General features: G+C 41.6%; 1 protein-coding gene across 2 annotated transcripts; it reads right to left on the bottom strand.

Moving 5' to 3' along the window:
* Positions 1-674: 674 nt before the first annotated feature.
* On the bottom strand, positions 675-16,704 carry LOC136775573 (uncharacterized). 2 transcript variants are annotated; one of them, XM_066730474.1, is made up of 9 exons: positions 16,567-16,704; positions 8,408-8,480; positions 8,226-8,305; positions 7,226-7,460; positions 4,279-4,396; positions 4,023-4,170; positions 3,781-3,940; positions 2,433-3,647; positions 679-2,151 (listed from the first exon to the last, which is right to left on the bottom strand). In XM_066730474.1, the coding sequence occupies exons 1-8, from the start codon at positions 16,596-16,598 to the stop codon at positions 2,457-2,459; spliced, it is 2,037 nt and encodes a 678-aa protein (XP_066586571.1). In that variant the 5' UTR covers positions 16,599-16,704; the 3' UTR covers positions 679-2,151; positions 2,433-2,456. The 2 variants fall into 2 exon arrangements, with proteins under 2 accessions (XP_066586570.1, XP_066586571.1); XM_066730473.1 differs by lacking the exon at positions 16,567-16,704 and having other exon boundaries at positions 675-2,151; positions 8,408-9,965.
* Positions 16,705-17,440: the final 736 nt, after the last annotated feature.

Raw genomic sequence — 17,440 nt, forward strand, 5'->3', positions numbered from 1 at the left:
GTATGTTTTCTGTCCTTGATGACACCGACAATTATTAAAAGTTAAAGAATTCGGGTCCAATTGGAACATCCATCATTGAATTCTTTTTTGGTAACGTCAATAATAAATAATAAACAAACTTGAATGAAAAATTACGAAGTTATCAGAAACTACACATTACCAATTATTTTGAATGTGCTCCAGTTTAATATTCGTAAAGTTGATCAAATTCTCGGAATGTTCAGGAATTATACAGTTATTCTTACAAACATATTATTCTGTTATTCATGAACGTTGAGTGCTCGGTATATCTGAATTCCGATCATTTATAAGCAGAGTAGTAAGCTGCGACTTGCAATATTAGATCATATGCAACATTTATGCTAAGTTAAATTAAGACTATATACTTTTTAAATACTTTTTTATAATTAAATTAAAACTTGCCGTATTATTTTGAATATTATTTGTCAAATAAAAGCATAAGCTACACGCGAATCTGAAATAGATCTTTTATAAAATAAATTTGTTCATCATACTAATCAACCGTTAATTTTAATAGGTAACAAATGTATACATATTTAATTTTAGGTTTACATATTGCTTTTGATTTTTGGCCAAGAAATTAATTTTTCAGTAGCCCTGGATATTAGGCAACCGATTTTAAATTGCAAGTGCATCAAAAGTAAAAACTAAAAAAAATAATATTAATTGTATATATAGGAATATATTGAGCAAATTTTTATCCAATTTCTTTATTCATTAGAAATAGTTTACAGAGAAAAGAAATCGTTAATAAAATTTAATTATCCTTCTCCTTCGTTTGCAGAGAGCATAATTTGTGCAAACGACGAAAATATTTAGTGGCGCACAGTGCATGATACAGAAATAATGATAATAATAATAATGAGTATCATAACAGCATCACAATACAGAAATCTATGTAAAAATACACTGTGGGCACACAAAAAAGGAAAAGTATTCAATATTTCGTAAAAAAAGTCAATTTTTAACGATATTATATGTTAAAGCAGCCTGTTGCTTAATAATTCATTCTACTACGATGCAACACGAGATAATTCGACCTAACTTACTAAAATAGTGATATAAACTATACAAAGTCAATAACAACGATTAATCAGTTTTCTGTTAAGTTAATCGACTCTTGTGCGTTGATTCATCATAGGAAAAGAGAATATTTCCGCAAGTTTATACAAAGTAAAATAGGCTACTATTGATAAACAAGCAACAGACGCCAGTTAACAATCATTTTAAAATGCGTTCCAACGTAAAACAAGCATCAGAAATATCCCGTGTCGGATTAAAACATTTTCCAAATCGCCATGAGTAAAAGTATACAATATTAATTCTTATAATCGGTACAAATTCACAGCGGTCTCTGAGTCTCTTCATGACTAACTAAGTTTTACATAGCCAATTTCCATCGGCTAGCATAATTCATATCGATTAATCCCTATAAGAAACGAGATGAAATTGGCTTTTACGCTTATCTAATTGTTCGGATATAGTTAGGGTCTAGTGGTAAACTGAAAGTATCAAGTGGCACGATTCGAGCGCAGCTTAGTAATAAGCTATCAAGATCTTAGTGACTAGACGTAGTCCGTTTAGCTCTTTGTGTGAAGTCATTCCATAACAAACATTACGTTCGGGAATAACGCATCGATTTAAAAGTAGGCGATACCGGATCTAAGTGTCCATGAGGCATTATAATAGTTTGCCTAGAAGCAAATTAGCGTCAAACGAAATTTTTCTGATTTCTATTATCGTAAAATCTATCGTCCTTCGTTACACAACCATGTTTCATTTCATTTTTGTGACAATAAAAGTCTGAAAGATACCTCAGGCATGTCCAGTAGGTTTCTCATATCAAAATTTCAGAACGACATTGAACGACTTATAACAAAATTAACAGTCGATTGAAAAATCCTATGCAGCCTAGGACCTTGCGAGTATTGCGCGTTTTGGCGTTTTATTAATACTTGCTGCTGATGGGCGCTTTTAGAAAAAGTGTTGTAGAAAGATGATACTTGATTCAAATTCAAGGAAAGACTTGGTCCTGTCCTATTCCTTAATTCGACCAGCAACTGCTGGATCTCATGCTACCTTCTTTTTGCTGCTCTTCTTACTACGAGGCATTGTAGCAAAGTTCGTTATCTGAAAATAACAGAAATGGAATTAGTATGCTTATCTTCAAAAGAGTTTGAATGAAGATATTATTTTTAGTAAACATACACTTTTTCATTAATATACTACACTACATTACGAAAACATGCAAGAAACAATAAATCATTAGGAAATTTTAATGGCTGATCAGTAGAAACACGCTGATTAGATGGGGAGAGTTATTCCTTTTTTCTCGCGTATCGTTTTATGCACATAGCGCGCTAGTCAGAGAATGAGATGAAAAAGCAACAAACTTTTGGAGACCTACGTACTCCTTTAAAAAAAAGCTTTATCTCTTAACAAATGTTCATTGATTTTCCTCCACCCCTGCTTGGTGATTTGGACATTTGTCGAATTCTCAGTTTTGACTTGGTTTCGGAGTCCTCGTGATTTTGATCGCCAACAGAACTTTTATCATCCGTTCTTCTCAAGAAGTCACCTTCTTCCGAGTTATCATTCATAGCCGCCTGCAAGGCAATTTCTATGCCGCTCTCCTCTTGGGAATTTTCTACGTTTTCCGTCCACTCGGCAGTGGAAGTTGAAGCAACGCTACTCTCCAAAGAACTCGATGAATCCTTGATATCTGGTTGATCCTTGTGAAAAGCACTGTGAAAAATATTCTTTGGAATCGTCAGTAGCTTGGAAAAGCCATCTTTTTTGCTTCTCGTCAAAGTTTTCTTCTTTGTTTCAGGAGGTGACAGGAAGACATCCTTGGTACTATCTATGGTGGAGAAAGTCTTTATCGTTCCTGTCTTAATAACCAATGTGGCTTTTAGTGCATTCTCCCCGATACTTTCTTCCTCGTTCCTGCTCGTACTTGGTACTTTCGGTGCAGGCTTTTTGTGATATTTCCCAGCTCTAGTAGAGCTGTCCGAATTGCTTCTCGATAGATCAGACATCGCGAGACCCTCCGAAATATCGCTCTCGCGTAACTCTTGGCTCGAAACAATATTACTCGCTGCTTGTCGAGCATTCGTCAAAATTTCTTTCAGCTCTTCAATCTTTTTCTGACAAATTTCATCGGTCAATAGACGAGTGTCAATGTCAAAGGATCCTGCAGGGGTTTTTAAATGTTCTCCCGATAGACTGCAATCGTCTTCGCTAACAATATCCAAGTTATCCACCAAGATATTCTTTTCCGTCTGACCTGATTCTACTTCGGAAATACTTGCTCCCAAATAATTCTCACAATTATCCGGTGAATCGGACTCTACATTGCTATTCTTGCTAATTTCATCGTGTGATTCAGGTTGGTTACTTTTAGTAACGGTAACGATTATTGATTTATTCACAAAGGTTTCGTTTTCCGCGTTTATCACCTGGTCCTCCCGGCTTCTATCCAATTGCGTCGATTCTTGACAATTCCTTTGAGACAGTAACATTAAAAGCTCAAGTGCCTGCTCGGACGTGAGAAAGTTTAAGGGCGATGGAAATTGGGTACTTTCAGAAGAATCAAAATCGACGCAGTCCGAATCCTCCCCATCTTCCTTCAAATACCATAAAAAATTGCTCTAAATTAAATTGAAAACTCGAGGCTAGTTGTCTTGAAAAAGAAGTGTAATAGCCTTGGGAGAAATGATACAAATTTACCACAACTTTGCCAAGATCTCTTTTACCAACCTCTGGAACTTTCTTCGTGGTTGCGCGGGGCTTTGCCCTTACCCTGGCACCTACGCTGGAAGTTCTTATTAGACTATCGACCTGAGTAGTTGGTTTGTGAGAATGCAACGCTTCACCACTGCTATATCCACTCGATATGTCCTCGGACGATCTAATATTTCTACAAATACATATAATCATAAGTTCATTCTAGCAGCTATATTCTGCTTTGATGGATGCAGTTGCATGAACATGATATTTACGATAAATTAACTATAGGCTCGCTAGTCCTCGGCTGTCTAACGTCAACGTCCACTTCAGAAAAATACATCTCTACTCGATTGCTGCTGGACTGTGTTCTTCGAGGGCTGTATCCCCTTCTGCCAGGCTGTTCCCGTCGACGAGGTTCTACTGCAAATAAAAAATTATATAAATTAATAAACGCACCAACTTTCGATATCTATATACACTATTGTTATATTGAACGGGACAGCAAATAAATTTATAATTTATTCTTACCTTGCATATCAGTCTCGTCTCGAGAATTTGTGGTGTTTCGATTTTCGTCCTCCTTTTCTCCAGTAAGATCGCTCAGGCTGTAACTTTTCTTCAGCTGTTGAACTAGGCCACCACCACCCTGAAATATTCAGTATGATTAAATATTTCATGGAAATCCTCATCCCCCCCTCTTTCTCTTCGCTTCACCTTTCTCTTATCATAGAAAACATTATAATGTAATTATAAAAACAGATAAAACATTAATGACAAATTATGGCAGAGTAACCAAGACAATTAGATTATTTAATTTTGTAGTACACACGAGAAAAGAATAAAATAAAAACTGCCATAGATTATAAAATGTTTATCCGCGTATTGAAGAAAAAAAAGTCTTACCGACCGCGAAAAAGGTGTTAATAATTGGAATTGTCCATCACCGGTATGTGCAGTGAGTCCTATTTTTCTATTGGCTCTCTTTCTCTTCCTCTCCCCTCTCTCTCTCTCTCTCACACACACACATTGCTCTTTTTTTTAGAAGAAATGCAGAAAACGCTCTTGCCGATTCTCTTGAAAGAACTCGTACATGCAAGCTTTCGATTAATTTGCCAAACCGTTATATAAAGATTTTCATCGCAGTTTGTTTGGGACGTAAATCATTGATATATTAATAATTAAGCAAAAGTTAAAAAGTTAAACCCAAATTAATACTCTTGCAATGAACAGTGATTGAGAAAATTCGTGTGAATTATATTTACGACATCTCATTTGAAATTAGTGCAATTAATAATGATCTATGATAATGTTGAAAGAAGCTCGGCCAGACTTAAAATTAATTAAAATTAGAAAATCAATTGGCAACACCACTGACACTCGTTTCTTTTCTTTACTTTGTAAATTTATTTTATTTGCAGAAGAAACAAAAGGATAGCTCAGAATTCCGCAGAGAATCTTTGGGTTCTTAAAAGTCTTAGGTACTAAATAGCAACACTTGTAGAAAAATCACAGCGATATAATTATACAATAGTAATAATTATGATAAAAATAATAATAGTAGTAACGATAATAGGATCAATCTTTACTAAATTATCAGCAGCAAGCGCCGAGAGCAAATGTTATATAAGTTAATATGGGAAAATTCTATAATTTCCATGATAAATTCGACAACAATTTTAAGGCGCTTATTGGTGCTCCCCTATCAGTTATGTCTCTCTTTACTATCTATATAATTTTGGCAATCTTTTTCAGACGTCCGGGTCCCTGTTACGTATTCCCTCCAGATTTACAATTGGCTACAATAAAATAGAAACGACTAGCTAACAGGATAGCTTATGCAAGATATGCAAACCATTTCTCAGGGAATATTAAAATGTATAAAATACGTGTTGTATTATCGCTAAAAAATATACTATACGCAAATATATCTCGTATAAATATAGCATATTTACTAAGGTAAAGACACTCGCGTGCAGAACGCGTACAATTGGAGCGCCTGTTAGGATCGGCTTATTCGCATTAATTGATTTTCAGACAAAAATATGGTCCATCATCGACTGATTTTAAGCAAGGTAGTAAGTGCGTGCGTCCACCGATGCGGACGATTTTCACCACAAGTATAGCATCCGTAAATCTCTTGCTCGTCCATAACACGAATAAAAATTCTACGCTTATATAAAAGAGTGATATTTATCTAGATACCTAATTATATAATAAACTCGATCAATAAAAAGTACGTCGATGCTTACGTATAAAATAAAGTAAAATGTAAGAGGAAAACGATAAAAAAAAAGGTTGATTGTGCATCGAGTGAATTTTGAAGGAATCGTATTAAGAAATTTTTAAACAAATGAAATTGCAATAAATTTCGCGCGAGTAAAATTCAATTTGTTTTTGTTTGTTTGTTTTTGATTCGTTTTTATATTTAAACAATTGTTCCCTAAGAATCGAAAAGGGAAACGAGAATTTGGACGCCTCGAGGATTCACTCGGGTAATTCGTCGCTGAATTCAGCCTCGTAAGATCTCAAGGTCATACTACTTTTGGAGGATGATTCTTTGGAGGTTCTGGACCTGGGCCTCTTGGTGGTTTGTCTTCTGGTCTTCTTCGCTCGCTGTTCCGGAACTTTGAAGCTCTCCTGATCGTTATTAAAGTCAGGGATGCAGCGCGTATCGGTGAATTCTGCCTCCGACGAATCTCCTTCGTCCATCTCCATCGGCCGCTGCTGTAGTTGCCTCTCAAGGTCATCGCTAATCGTCCTGGACGACTCCAATGCACCGATCGGAGAACCCTCGCTCTTCCTTCTCTCCTTGGGGTTGGCCGAGCTAGAAATCGCCGAGTCTGATTGGCTGCTGCGAGGGCTCATCGGGGCTAAGATCGGCAAGCTCTGCCATATTTTCCCCACGCGCCAATTTTTGTCATTGGTTTTTTTTTTGGCAATGGATTTTTTTTTAACGTTTTTGTGGTCGTTGGTTCGTGAAGTGGCCAGTTAGATTTGCATGGTTAGACGTCGGCGATGATTAGGCGTTGCTTGCAGTGTGTTTGCAGTGATGGTGAGTGGATAGGGGATACAAGAGTGACAAGGTGTTTTTTTTTTTTCGTTGGATTAATGGAAATGGTCGTGAGGTAGGGGGAGGTGGACAAAACAAAATCGTGAGTATGCAAACATATTAGTTTTTGTCGTTTTGGTTAAGTGTCTTTAAGTTTTAAGCAAAGTAGCTTGGACGGACAAAGAGAATTAAAAAAATCATTTCTTCGAGAGAATCCATGGAAATTACTGCAATGACTCGTTGCATGATGGTGAAATTAAAAGTTTGCGAAGGATGGAAACAGAGGATCAAATGATTTAATTAATTCGAAAAATATAAACTTTGTTCGTTCGACAGAAATGAAATGACTGAATCGAGAGACTGAACAGGGAGGAAAAGAAAAGTAAGTAAGAGAAGAGTATCGCGGAGGTGGAGACGGTTACTTACCTTGATGGCGGTCTGCATGAGGACAGTAGTGGCGTAATTGACACCTTTGGTGCCAAAATGTAAAACCGCCGTGTAGCCCTGCTCGGTCGCCCTGGCCAAAGCATCGTCTATTTCGGCCTCTCTCCGTATCAGCGCCGGATGCACGAATCTCCTGTACAGGATGCTCGAGCCTTTCGTAGCTGGACTCAGCAGCCATACCACCAGGATGATCTTGATCTCATAGTAAAACGGAAACCTGCATCGACACACGAGCAACAACCCTATTCAATTCGTTTTCAGAATCAATCGAGGAAATCGATCAACGAGATCGACCGTCCAATGAATGAGAAGTCTCATAAAAATTAGCAAAGAGAACATTGAATGGAGCCGAGCGAGCGAGCGAGCGAATGGGAGACTCCACGATGCTCCAATCGCTCTATAATTGGATTTTCAAGCGTTCGATCGTTATCTCTCGATACTCTGCTTCACCAGTACTTTCGAATCCATAGACTCTACAAACTCTTTAGTTTCTTTGTGGGTTGGAGAGAAGAAAGGCGGGCGTCTAGATTGTGCATAAATGGCTCAACGGGGAATTTTCATGGTGAAAAGGGGGGGGGGGGGGGTTGAGCGAGAAAATGTTTCGCCGAGGAAAATCGAGAGTCGAGGGGGTGGGAGAAAGGGAAAGGCAAAGGGTTTCTGCAGGCGGAACCGAAATAAGCTTCCTCGGTGTAATCCGAGTAGGAACGGGGGAGATATCTGGCACGAAACTTCTCCTGCTTGGGGCAAGCAAGTTGGAATACCCACAAGCGCGTGTAAGCCAATATCCATCTCGGCCGAAATTAGAATTTAGGAACTCGCTCTCTCTCTCTCCCTTCTTCTTCTTCTCGAAGAAGAAGAAGCAGCGTGAAATTCCCAAGCGAATCATCGAACGCGTGGAAAAGCCTCGGTGGGCCATTTATCAATCGATCGGAGCTTCCTTAATCGTTATATTAAAGGTACTGTTTCTCGAGGCATAACTTACCAGAAGCTTAAGAAGACATCGGTGAAAGTCTCGGCACACGTGAAAAGTGCAAAGACTATCCAATACATCATCCATTTCACCTGAAATTCAATAAATAGCGGATAAATCGGTATGATCGTCAGGATGAATTGTTCGATGAATTTTCCAGCGACATTTTGCCCAAGGAAAATAACAATACTCACGTATTCCTTAACGTTTCTGGTCCTAACGGCTTTGTAGGATGCATAGGCCGGATATAGCGTGCCGAAAACCAATCTAAAAACAGGATATACCAGAAGATAAGTGACGTATCTTGGCACGAGGATCGATAGGAAAACTGTTAGAGCTCCCAGATTGACCAAGGTCATCTTTACAGGGAGACTCTGCAAGGAGTATCGCGCCCAAGCGATCCAATACTCGACGAGGATACGCGAAACGTTGGTCTTGTCTCTCTCTGCCAGGACTAACGGCAAATCTCGAGCAAAATTTCTTTCGCCCAATTCATCATCCGAGTTTAATCTTTCTCTCCTCATGCTCAACATATTTCTCGCACAACTCGCTACAATTTATTTGGGAAAACGCTGGAAATTTGGCGTTGCTTCTCTATCAACGGTGTCAATGAAATTTCGACATTTCTTTCCCAGGAAATTAAGTGAATATTGTCCAGTGAGCCAATAAGTACTTGTCATGGTTTCCTCCGTCGATCGACCTGTCGACCTCTTTTGACTCTCGACCAACTTCACTCGGTTTTCGCCAATTGTTTCGGCTGAAGAAATTGCTCGCGCACAAAGATGGTTTATTATATGAAACAGGGAGGGAAGGAGGGGGGGGGGGGGTGGTACTTGTCTCTCCGAGGCTTCGGCGATTCACACGATCGTCCGTCGACCCTTCTCACTCCAACCTTCGTTCGACTGTTTCGGTATCGGGTGAAAATTGGTCCGCTGGTGGTGGTGATGGTGCAGCACCGACCGAGAGATGGCTCCAGAAGGGAACCAAAGTCGAAACTGAAGCTTCGAGGCAGTTCTGGCAGCACTGCACGCACTCTTAACGGCTCTATTTTAGCAGCCTAAGCCGCTGTTACGCAAAAAGACCATCTCGGCACCAGCAGCCTGCAGCTGGAGAGCTTGCGGAGCCAATCGGCCATCTTTCTCGCGAGCAGAGTGAAATTAGATTGTGCATGGATTTCCCTGCCAATTTCCCACTCCCGGCCACATGGCCGAGTCAATGACTCTTTGCCGACCACTTTCCCCGACGATTTCGGAAAAAATCTGTGCGTATGACAAATTTTATATATATATATATATATATATACATATAGACCCGAGTTTAAACGGCACTCGGTCAAAGTCAAATCGTTTGTCGGTGACACTTTGAAAAGTTTCCGACGTTTCTTTCACTGCTCGGTCATAAAGAAAAAAGCGACAGAGTTATTTTCACGTTATTTGCCCGCAATAACAAGGCGATATCGAGCACGGTAGAAGCGTCCACTCGGGCGAACAATGGAAATTTTCTATTAGAATTTCTACGACACTCCGACCAATATATGCTCGAGGAAGGTAATTCGATGATCGACATCAATGTCATTCTCGGTCGTTGCATAATCCGTGCATCGTGCTGTTGCTTTGTGCGCAGTGCCAATTAATTTTTAAAAACACACCACGCACTCCAATGCGATCTACGAATCGAATGAAAAAGTACAAGCCTCGCGCTTTCGTCATTTTCCCTCATTTCCCAGCTTGGCAAATGGAAAGAATTTCGCTGATATACTTTTGTTCGCGTTCCGATCGAAAGTGTGTCAAGGTCGCGAAGCTCGTGCCCGTGACAGTAAAATAACCGAAAGGCCAAGATCATTGTGTCGATCGCGTATACGTAACAGAAATCGCCGTACCTCGCGAGACATTCACGACTGGCGAAATTTCCACCGAGCGTTTCTTTCCTCTCTGCGAAAAAAGCAGACGGAGAATGGAATTAAGCGACGAAAGTACCAGTCAGGAGCGAAAAGTGTAAATAGCTGCAAAACTGTCGTATGTGCGTGCGACGAGTCCGAGTTAAGATTTTCACGAGAACGATCCAGTTGATGCGCCAGTTTAATAAACCTGCAGATTTGTTATCTATAAGATTCACTTATTATATGTATATATATATATATATATTCGCCGCCTTATCTCAGCCAATCATCCAGATTGGATCGGAGCGTTCCGACCCAGTTTTCTCCGTTGTTCTTCCAATTTATCGCTTATGCCACACGCGCGACTGAAAGTTTCTTTTTGCAATTCGACGCGCGGAGAATCCTTCAATGGAGTTTAAGCGAGAAGAGTGGATGGTGCTTGCTCGGGAGATGAATAAAAGGCAAGAAAAAAAAAAGAGTGGAGAGCTCGTTAGTAGGTAGGATAATCATGCCAATTGGCACGGTGTATTTTTTGCGCAAAATTATGCCACGGCTGCTTTCGGATTGGCGTGTTCGATTCTTTTATTGGCCAGATAGCAGAGAGAGAGAGAGAGAGCTGCTACGACACGGTAGATTTAACAGGCTGATGAGGCAGCAGCTGACAAACTCTCCTCGCGTCTCTGGCTGCAGTGCATGTGTAAAGGAAGGGTGCTGTGTGCTGCTGCTGCTTGAGCTGTTATTTCTAGATGAGGCCGAGGAGCATTAACCCGTCCATCGCGAAACTACGCTTATAGAAAAATTTCCAGGCTTTTCCTTTTACAACGGCATGTATACATATACGTATAGTTCCGATTTGATCGGTCGTTGGTGTAAACCTGCGATTGAACGATTTGCTCGATGCGTGCGTGAGGTCGTCTCGCTAAAAAATGAAGAAAGGAACGATTGTTCTTATATAATGCCACAGCTCTCCGTATGTTCATTCTTCTGCAGTGGACGCGTCACAGGTGTGGCACTATTATTATTATCAGATTGAAGAAAGAATTGGACGGTTCGCGGAAAATTCATCGGATCGCCATTGTTGCGAGCGTGCGTGCTGGCGTTTAACGACCTTTGGCCCTGGGCCAAAAATCCATCGGTATAGTTTTCGGTATTTCGAGGAATCGCTGATTTCGCGATGGAAAAATAAACACGCCGGAAAAGTGGCGGAAACAAAGCGATAGAGGAATGAAATTGTGCGGCTAAAAGGCGCGTCTGAGTAAAAAACAAACTGCGAATTAAATAAAAATAATCCAACGTGGGTCGAAGGATCAATAAATCTCTTTTACACCATCAAGGTGTTTGTCCGTATATGTATATATGATTTATTCCGTGGAAAAATGTTTTACTTGCATTATAATAAATATATACAATATATATATATATATATATATAATAAGATGTTACACAATTAAAGTATATATGTATAAAGACTCGAGAAGGAATGAGCGAGGCATCGAGTGCATGGACGATTTTCAGGAGGACTTGACAATTTTCGATGGCGACGGCAGAAAAATAACGGAGATCGTATTGACAACCGTGACTCTTTGAAAAATTGGCGTTTGTACGTTCCGGGAATAGTGTACCAGTGTTGGTACGATCACAGGCGTGCTCCTCTTGCAGGGTGGTAGGAAACACGTCATTTTTACAATTGCTATGATTACAATCGTTGATGTGTATACATATATATGTGTGTGTATTATTAATAATGGTGGATTGACATTTAGTCGTACGTGACGCAAAGGAAAGGGCTCGGTTTCGTTCTCAGGATCGAGAATGGAGTCCAGCATTGGCCTCGATTCTATGCATTTGAACAACTCCTCAGCTGATTGGCCATTAGCCTTCGGCCAGGATCGCACGACGCGAAGATTAGAAAGCAGATTTGCCGAAGAATATTGCGAAATCCAAGTTGCGACTGCTAAATCCTTACGATCGAGCGCGCGCAGGTGCTCCTTTTCCGAATCGATCCAGCCCCGTGCATTCGTTCGATTCTCAATTATCGCTTTGCAATTTTTCCTAATATAATTATTGGGCTCGCTCTGAAAAAAGGCAGGTTGGCTTCTGCGAGGAAAACTGTTGTAAAATCAGTGGTTAAGGTTGGAACGCGATGGTCGAATCTCCGCAGTGTCCTCGGCGTGCACTCCGACGACGACCCCGTTGGCCGTTGTGGCACTTTCTCTCTCTCTCTCTCTCTCTCTCGCCCGTGTTTGTTTCTTTTTTCTTCGTTCTTTTCCTTCCTAGTCCTCCGATGCACTCTTTGCGCACTTTTCTTTTTTCGTCGAGGCGAGCGAGCCCTCCCTGGCCGGTTGAATCTGCACGCTCGATCGACTCCTTTATCGCCTGCTCGGCTCGTCTCAACGGTGCAACGACCGTCGTCCACCAACAATTTTCCTCCGTACCAGCCAGCTTTTTTCTATGTATCACCAATTGCCCTCCAGTCAATCTTTCTCTCTCTCTCTCTCTCTCTCTCTCTCTCTCTCTCTCTCTCTCTCTCTCTCTATCTCCCTTTTGCTTATTCCACTCAGCTTCTTGTCCCTTCGACCGCCGATATCCACGAGGTTGAATTTCCAAGAGATTTTCTTTATCGGATTCCGCGGCTGCACTCTTAAATGTAAACAACGATCACTCCATCGTTGAGAAACACGGTGATTCTTATGTGCTGCTTGATTTTCGACGACATGCCGCTCTCTATTGGAAAGAAGGCAACTTTTCGTCAGTGTTGTTCCACGAGCGTCGCGACGCCGAGACTAGGAGCTGCCCACTTCTGCTGCCGAATTTATATTTAACGCGACTCACACACGCACACACACTCGACGTCACAGAGAGCGTTTTTCACGCTTTGTGGGGGAGGTGAGGAATCCAGCAGCTACGAGACAAGAGCGCGTGCGATCGAGACTTTGGAGCAAAAAAAAAAGAAAACAAAGCCCCTGCGAGGAAAAGTATACACACAGACCACACTTTCGAATGGTGGAGTGTTCGCGTGGGTGGATCCAGCACATACCTTGCATATATATATATATACTCTCGCCGTTCCACGAAACGACAAAGGCAAATTTATGTAAAATCTATAAACGTAAATTCTTGGAAGATTCAATCGATGGCACGTGTTACGTACATCAACGATAAATATCAACGCTTGTACTAATTAGCTGGAAAAAACGAGAGAGGAGCAGAGCCCTCGCGCGATTCTCCTTCAAACTTTCTCAAAACTTTAACGTTATATATACATGTTTGGAAGAAAAATCCCTGCGCCGAACGAACGAGGAAAAGGCAATTTTTGCTCGAGGCGTTTTGAAAAATTAACGACTGGTTCGAGTGGTCCGGAGCCATCGATAATAATACAAGATGTCCAACACAAAGATATAAATAAATGAAAAGTTAACGAGAGCGGAGCGAGTGAGAGAGATGTACGAAAGGAGGAGCGTAAATCTAATAATCGTGTCCAAGTTTGTCGATTTTGGTGTTTCGTGGTAGAAAGGAATTAGCGGAGAAAGAATGAAAGGGCTGCGAGGGAAGAAGCAAAGTGCAGTAGTACCTGCAAGAGGGGCGAATAAGAGTGCGGTAGGGTGGCTGCTGCGGTTGTTGGATCGATGCTTGGTTGGCAACTGCACTCTGCAGCCGAGCGGACTGTTGCGTGGAGAACGCAAGGACCTTCGAAAAACACCCCTCGTTCTCAGGATATAGTGCTCCCTCTTGCACGCTCTTCGAGCATCGAGGAGAGACCAACGAGGCTCTAAATTTTCACCGCTTTCCTCCTACCCGATATACATATATATATATATATATATATATAGGAGATTGCAGGATCGACTGGATAACGCGCGGCATCCTCCTCGATATTTACTGGCCCGTGGCCGGCGCGTCGCACCTTCTTCTCCGCCTCCTGCCACTCAGCCGCTCATGCAGCTACTCTGTGCCAGTCCTGGCTCCTCCAAAGACAAGGCTGTACCTCCGCCATTCACTTTTTCCAATGCAAATGCAAATGTCCTTTCGACTCCACATATATCTGCATTTGTACATCGCCAACCTCGTCATAGGCCGCGGGGATCCTTATCGCTCGTTAGCTCGGTCCATCAAATTAGCCCACGCTAATAAATTAGCTCGACTCCTGTAATCCCACTTATCTCCAACGGATAAATTTACGGAGAATTATAATTATACATATGTGGAGGAATTGGATAATCGCGAGCTCGTAGAGAGAGAAAGAGAGAAAGAGAGAGCGTGTCTCATTGGCTCTCGAATAGACTTTGTCCCGCTAAATGGATGGTGAGGGGAGGGGAGAGGGGTCTGTATACGTCGATCAGCTGATCGCACGCGTCAGAATTCACAATGACACGGGTTGTTGCACTCGCCTCGCTCCTCGTTCCTTCGTGTAAAGCCCCGGCACATTTTGCTTACTGCGTCGTTCACGGCGTTCGCGGTACCACACCGAGCAACGGCAGAAGCACCTACGTGTGTGTGTGTGTGTGTGGCTGCATGCACAACCTTGCCGAGACGTGACTCACGGCCGCTCTGCACTTGACAATAAATTGGAACGAGGCGAGAGACCAACTGGCACGAGGTGAACGCTACAACTTCTCCAAAAAAGTCCATCTTCTTACCTTCTTTCATTTCGTTATTACAACAGGCGTGCACTGTCCTGTAAAAACCAGAATCAACTATTTCGTAGCATTGCCTTCCCCCCCCCCCCCTCGCCCCCGCCTCCTCCTCCTCCATTTTCCTCCGCCCCGCCATCCCTGGCAAGCGTTTCTTTCACCTTATGCCTTATGGAAATCACGAGATTCAAATTCGACGAATGTTAAAGACTGCTTATAAATGCGTGAATAAATATTTATAGACTGTTTGGAAAACAGGAGGGAAATTTTCTTTGTGTAATTCGATAAGGTCGATTAGCGTGTGTTTTCAACGCAGTAGCTAATACAGAAGATATAATGGTGTAATAAGTGATAAAGAATTTTTAATAATTAGCGGGGTACGGTGCTGGATGGTCCGAACAAATGACAAAGAAACAACGATACGATAAGAAAATTTACTACGTCATTCGTGACGTTGTTTTATAAAATCAGCTGATTTGTGCAATGGAACGAAGAGAAATAAAATTTTGCTATCGATTATTATCCCCTTTTCTTCTACCAATTGCTCATTGTTCTTTTTTTTCATTCATTATTTTCTAAACGTGTGTGTGTGTGTGCGCGCGCGCGCGCGCGCGCGCTTTGTTACGCGTGTACGAGTTTCGCTGTGATCCCAAACGAAGACGCCCGCTGCCCTTTAACGAGTTTATTTTCGGAGTGCAGCAGAGCTGCTGGGTACAGTCACAAAGAAAATGGTACAGCAGAGACAAATAAAAGCGACGTGGCATGGAAGACTTCCAAATGCGTCCTGGCAACAGCTTCCATTAAGGAATTGACCGGTGTGAAAATCCGACCAAGCCTTATATAGCGACCAATAAAAGGAATCCGTGCCACCATATATATATATATGTAGGTATACACCCCATTCCACGCTACAGCTTCTTCGTCATTTTGATCTCGACTCCGAAATAAATAGACAAAAAATCATCGAACCTTGGAAGGTTTTTCACTCGTGCTTCAATCTTTTATTATATTCAACTTAATGGGGGAAGCACTTACATTTAACCGTGTTGAATGGCAAGTGGTATTTACCAGATATACTATAGCCCGTATAGATAATTGTTCATGTATTGTTTGGATGACGCAATCGATTCCAGTGCGAGGTTAGGTTAGCCAGCAAAGCTATAGAGTCATCGTCCAGTGCGCGCCGAGTGTTTATGCTTTCTCCGTTAATTGCCCACATTGCCTTTGTGAGCAGCAGTAATATAGAGAAATGTTTATCTTTATTCAAAGGCACCTTACACGGTCATATACACACTGTACAGGCCATTGCGAAAGTAGGATGAACTCTTGACGCTTAAAAGGCAGGTCAATAACCTATCTCTGCGTCAACTCCAATTTTCAATCGAGCCTTTCCCATGGAAAACCCACCAAACATTTCTTCAAATTATGCTCTGTTTATGATACACCCTGCCGGGCTCTTAGGTTTTCCTAAATCCTCGCGCTGCAAGCACTGAATTTTCCAGCCGGAGTATTCCCGAATTGAGTGGAAAACTCAATTTCCCATGGAGAAAATGAATCGACCGGGAAAAACTGCCACTTGGTTCTGCAGTGGAGCCTCACTCGACACATATACCGTGTACACACGCGCGCACAATCAACTTGGTCTTCGAAATTGCTTCGGGAACAAAGAACTCTGGAGGACTATAAAGCTATCTCTTGTTTCTTTGGGATGGGTCAGAATATCCAATGGTAAAATGGTAAAAATTGATGGAACGTTCAGTGGCGAGAAACGACAAGGGTTGGGTTGGGGGTTGCAGAGGTGTGAAATAGCAGGTTTCCCGTGGAATTTCTTGTAAATACTTACATGACAAGGCGCGAGACGATAGAAGAAATCATATTGACGTGCGTCGACAGGCTGATGCGAGTGCGGAACTGACAGATTTGGCAAAATTTGCGGAGGTCCTACCGTAGCATCGCTGCTCACTGGTCGGCCATGTTGAACTGCCTGGCAGCTGGTCGCTCGCTGCTGCGCGCCCGTGACGTCACGTCTGTTTTCGTCACGTGGTCACCAGGAACGTGCCAAAACCCCGCAGTCTTCTGCTTCGATCGCCTGGTGGAAGGTCAGTTCGCGCATTTCCCCTCCATTACCGGCAAGACTAAAAATTCTATCGAGCAAAATAAAATACTCGTGTCTATCCGCTAATTTAACGTACTTGTTAATAATAGCATAAGAAGCAGCAATATCATTCCTTTTTTCTTTCAATTTACCGAAGATTCGAATGTATAATGGGAACAACGAAAGAGAAGCTGATCATTCGTCATCAAATTATTCCTTGCAAGGCTTATTTGGATACTTGGGAGGAGATATTTAAATATAAGCCATGAAAAATAATAGAGAGAATGTTTTTACGTATACGTGACTATATATCCCCTCACTGATCTCTGTTACCGCAAAGTAGCCCACCGTGGTCTTTCCAAATCTGCCTAAAATTATTAAAATAAATGCTACTCTTTTCTCTTAAAACGAGATTTGCAAAATTCACTTTCATCCTAAGCAAAACGATTCATCACGCTCGTGGCGAAAACATTAAAAAATTCGTATGGTATAGTCTCGTGAAAAGAATGAGAAAAGAGTACTCGCTGTTAATCTGCTGAAGACAAGTGAGTGGAATTTTGGAAGATACGAGAAAGGCGAGATAGAGTGCGGTTGGTATATATAGCAATTAGAAAGGGTCCGT

Source organism: Prorops nasuta, unplaced genomic scaffold, assembly GCF_024137725.1.
Source record: "Prorops nasuta isolate Cenicafe-Biocafe unplaced genomic scaffold, Cenicafe_Pnas_1.2 PNAS00008, whole genome shotgun sequence".
NCBI classification, from domain to species: Eukaryota; Metazoa; Arthropoda; class Insecta; order Hymenoptera; family Bethylidae; genus Prorops; species Prorops nasuta.

Bases quoted from the DNA above. Each gene is read 5' to 3' on its own strand.
- LOC136775573 (XM_066730473.1), bottom strand. From the start codon at position 8,746: ATGTTGAGCATGAGGAGAGAAAGATTAAACTCGGATGATGAATTGGGC. The intron at 3,941-4,022 runs GTAAATATCATG...ATGTATTTGTAG, and splicing joins GAGCCTATAGTTAATTTATC to AAATATTAGATCGTCCGAGG. The intron at 3,648-3,780 runs GTTGGTAAAAGA...TGGTATTTGAAG, and splicing joins CCACGAAGAAAGTTCCAGAG to GAAGATGGGGAGGATTCGGA.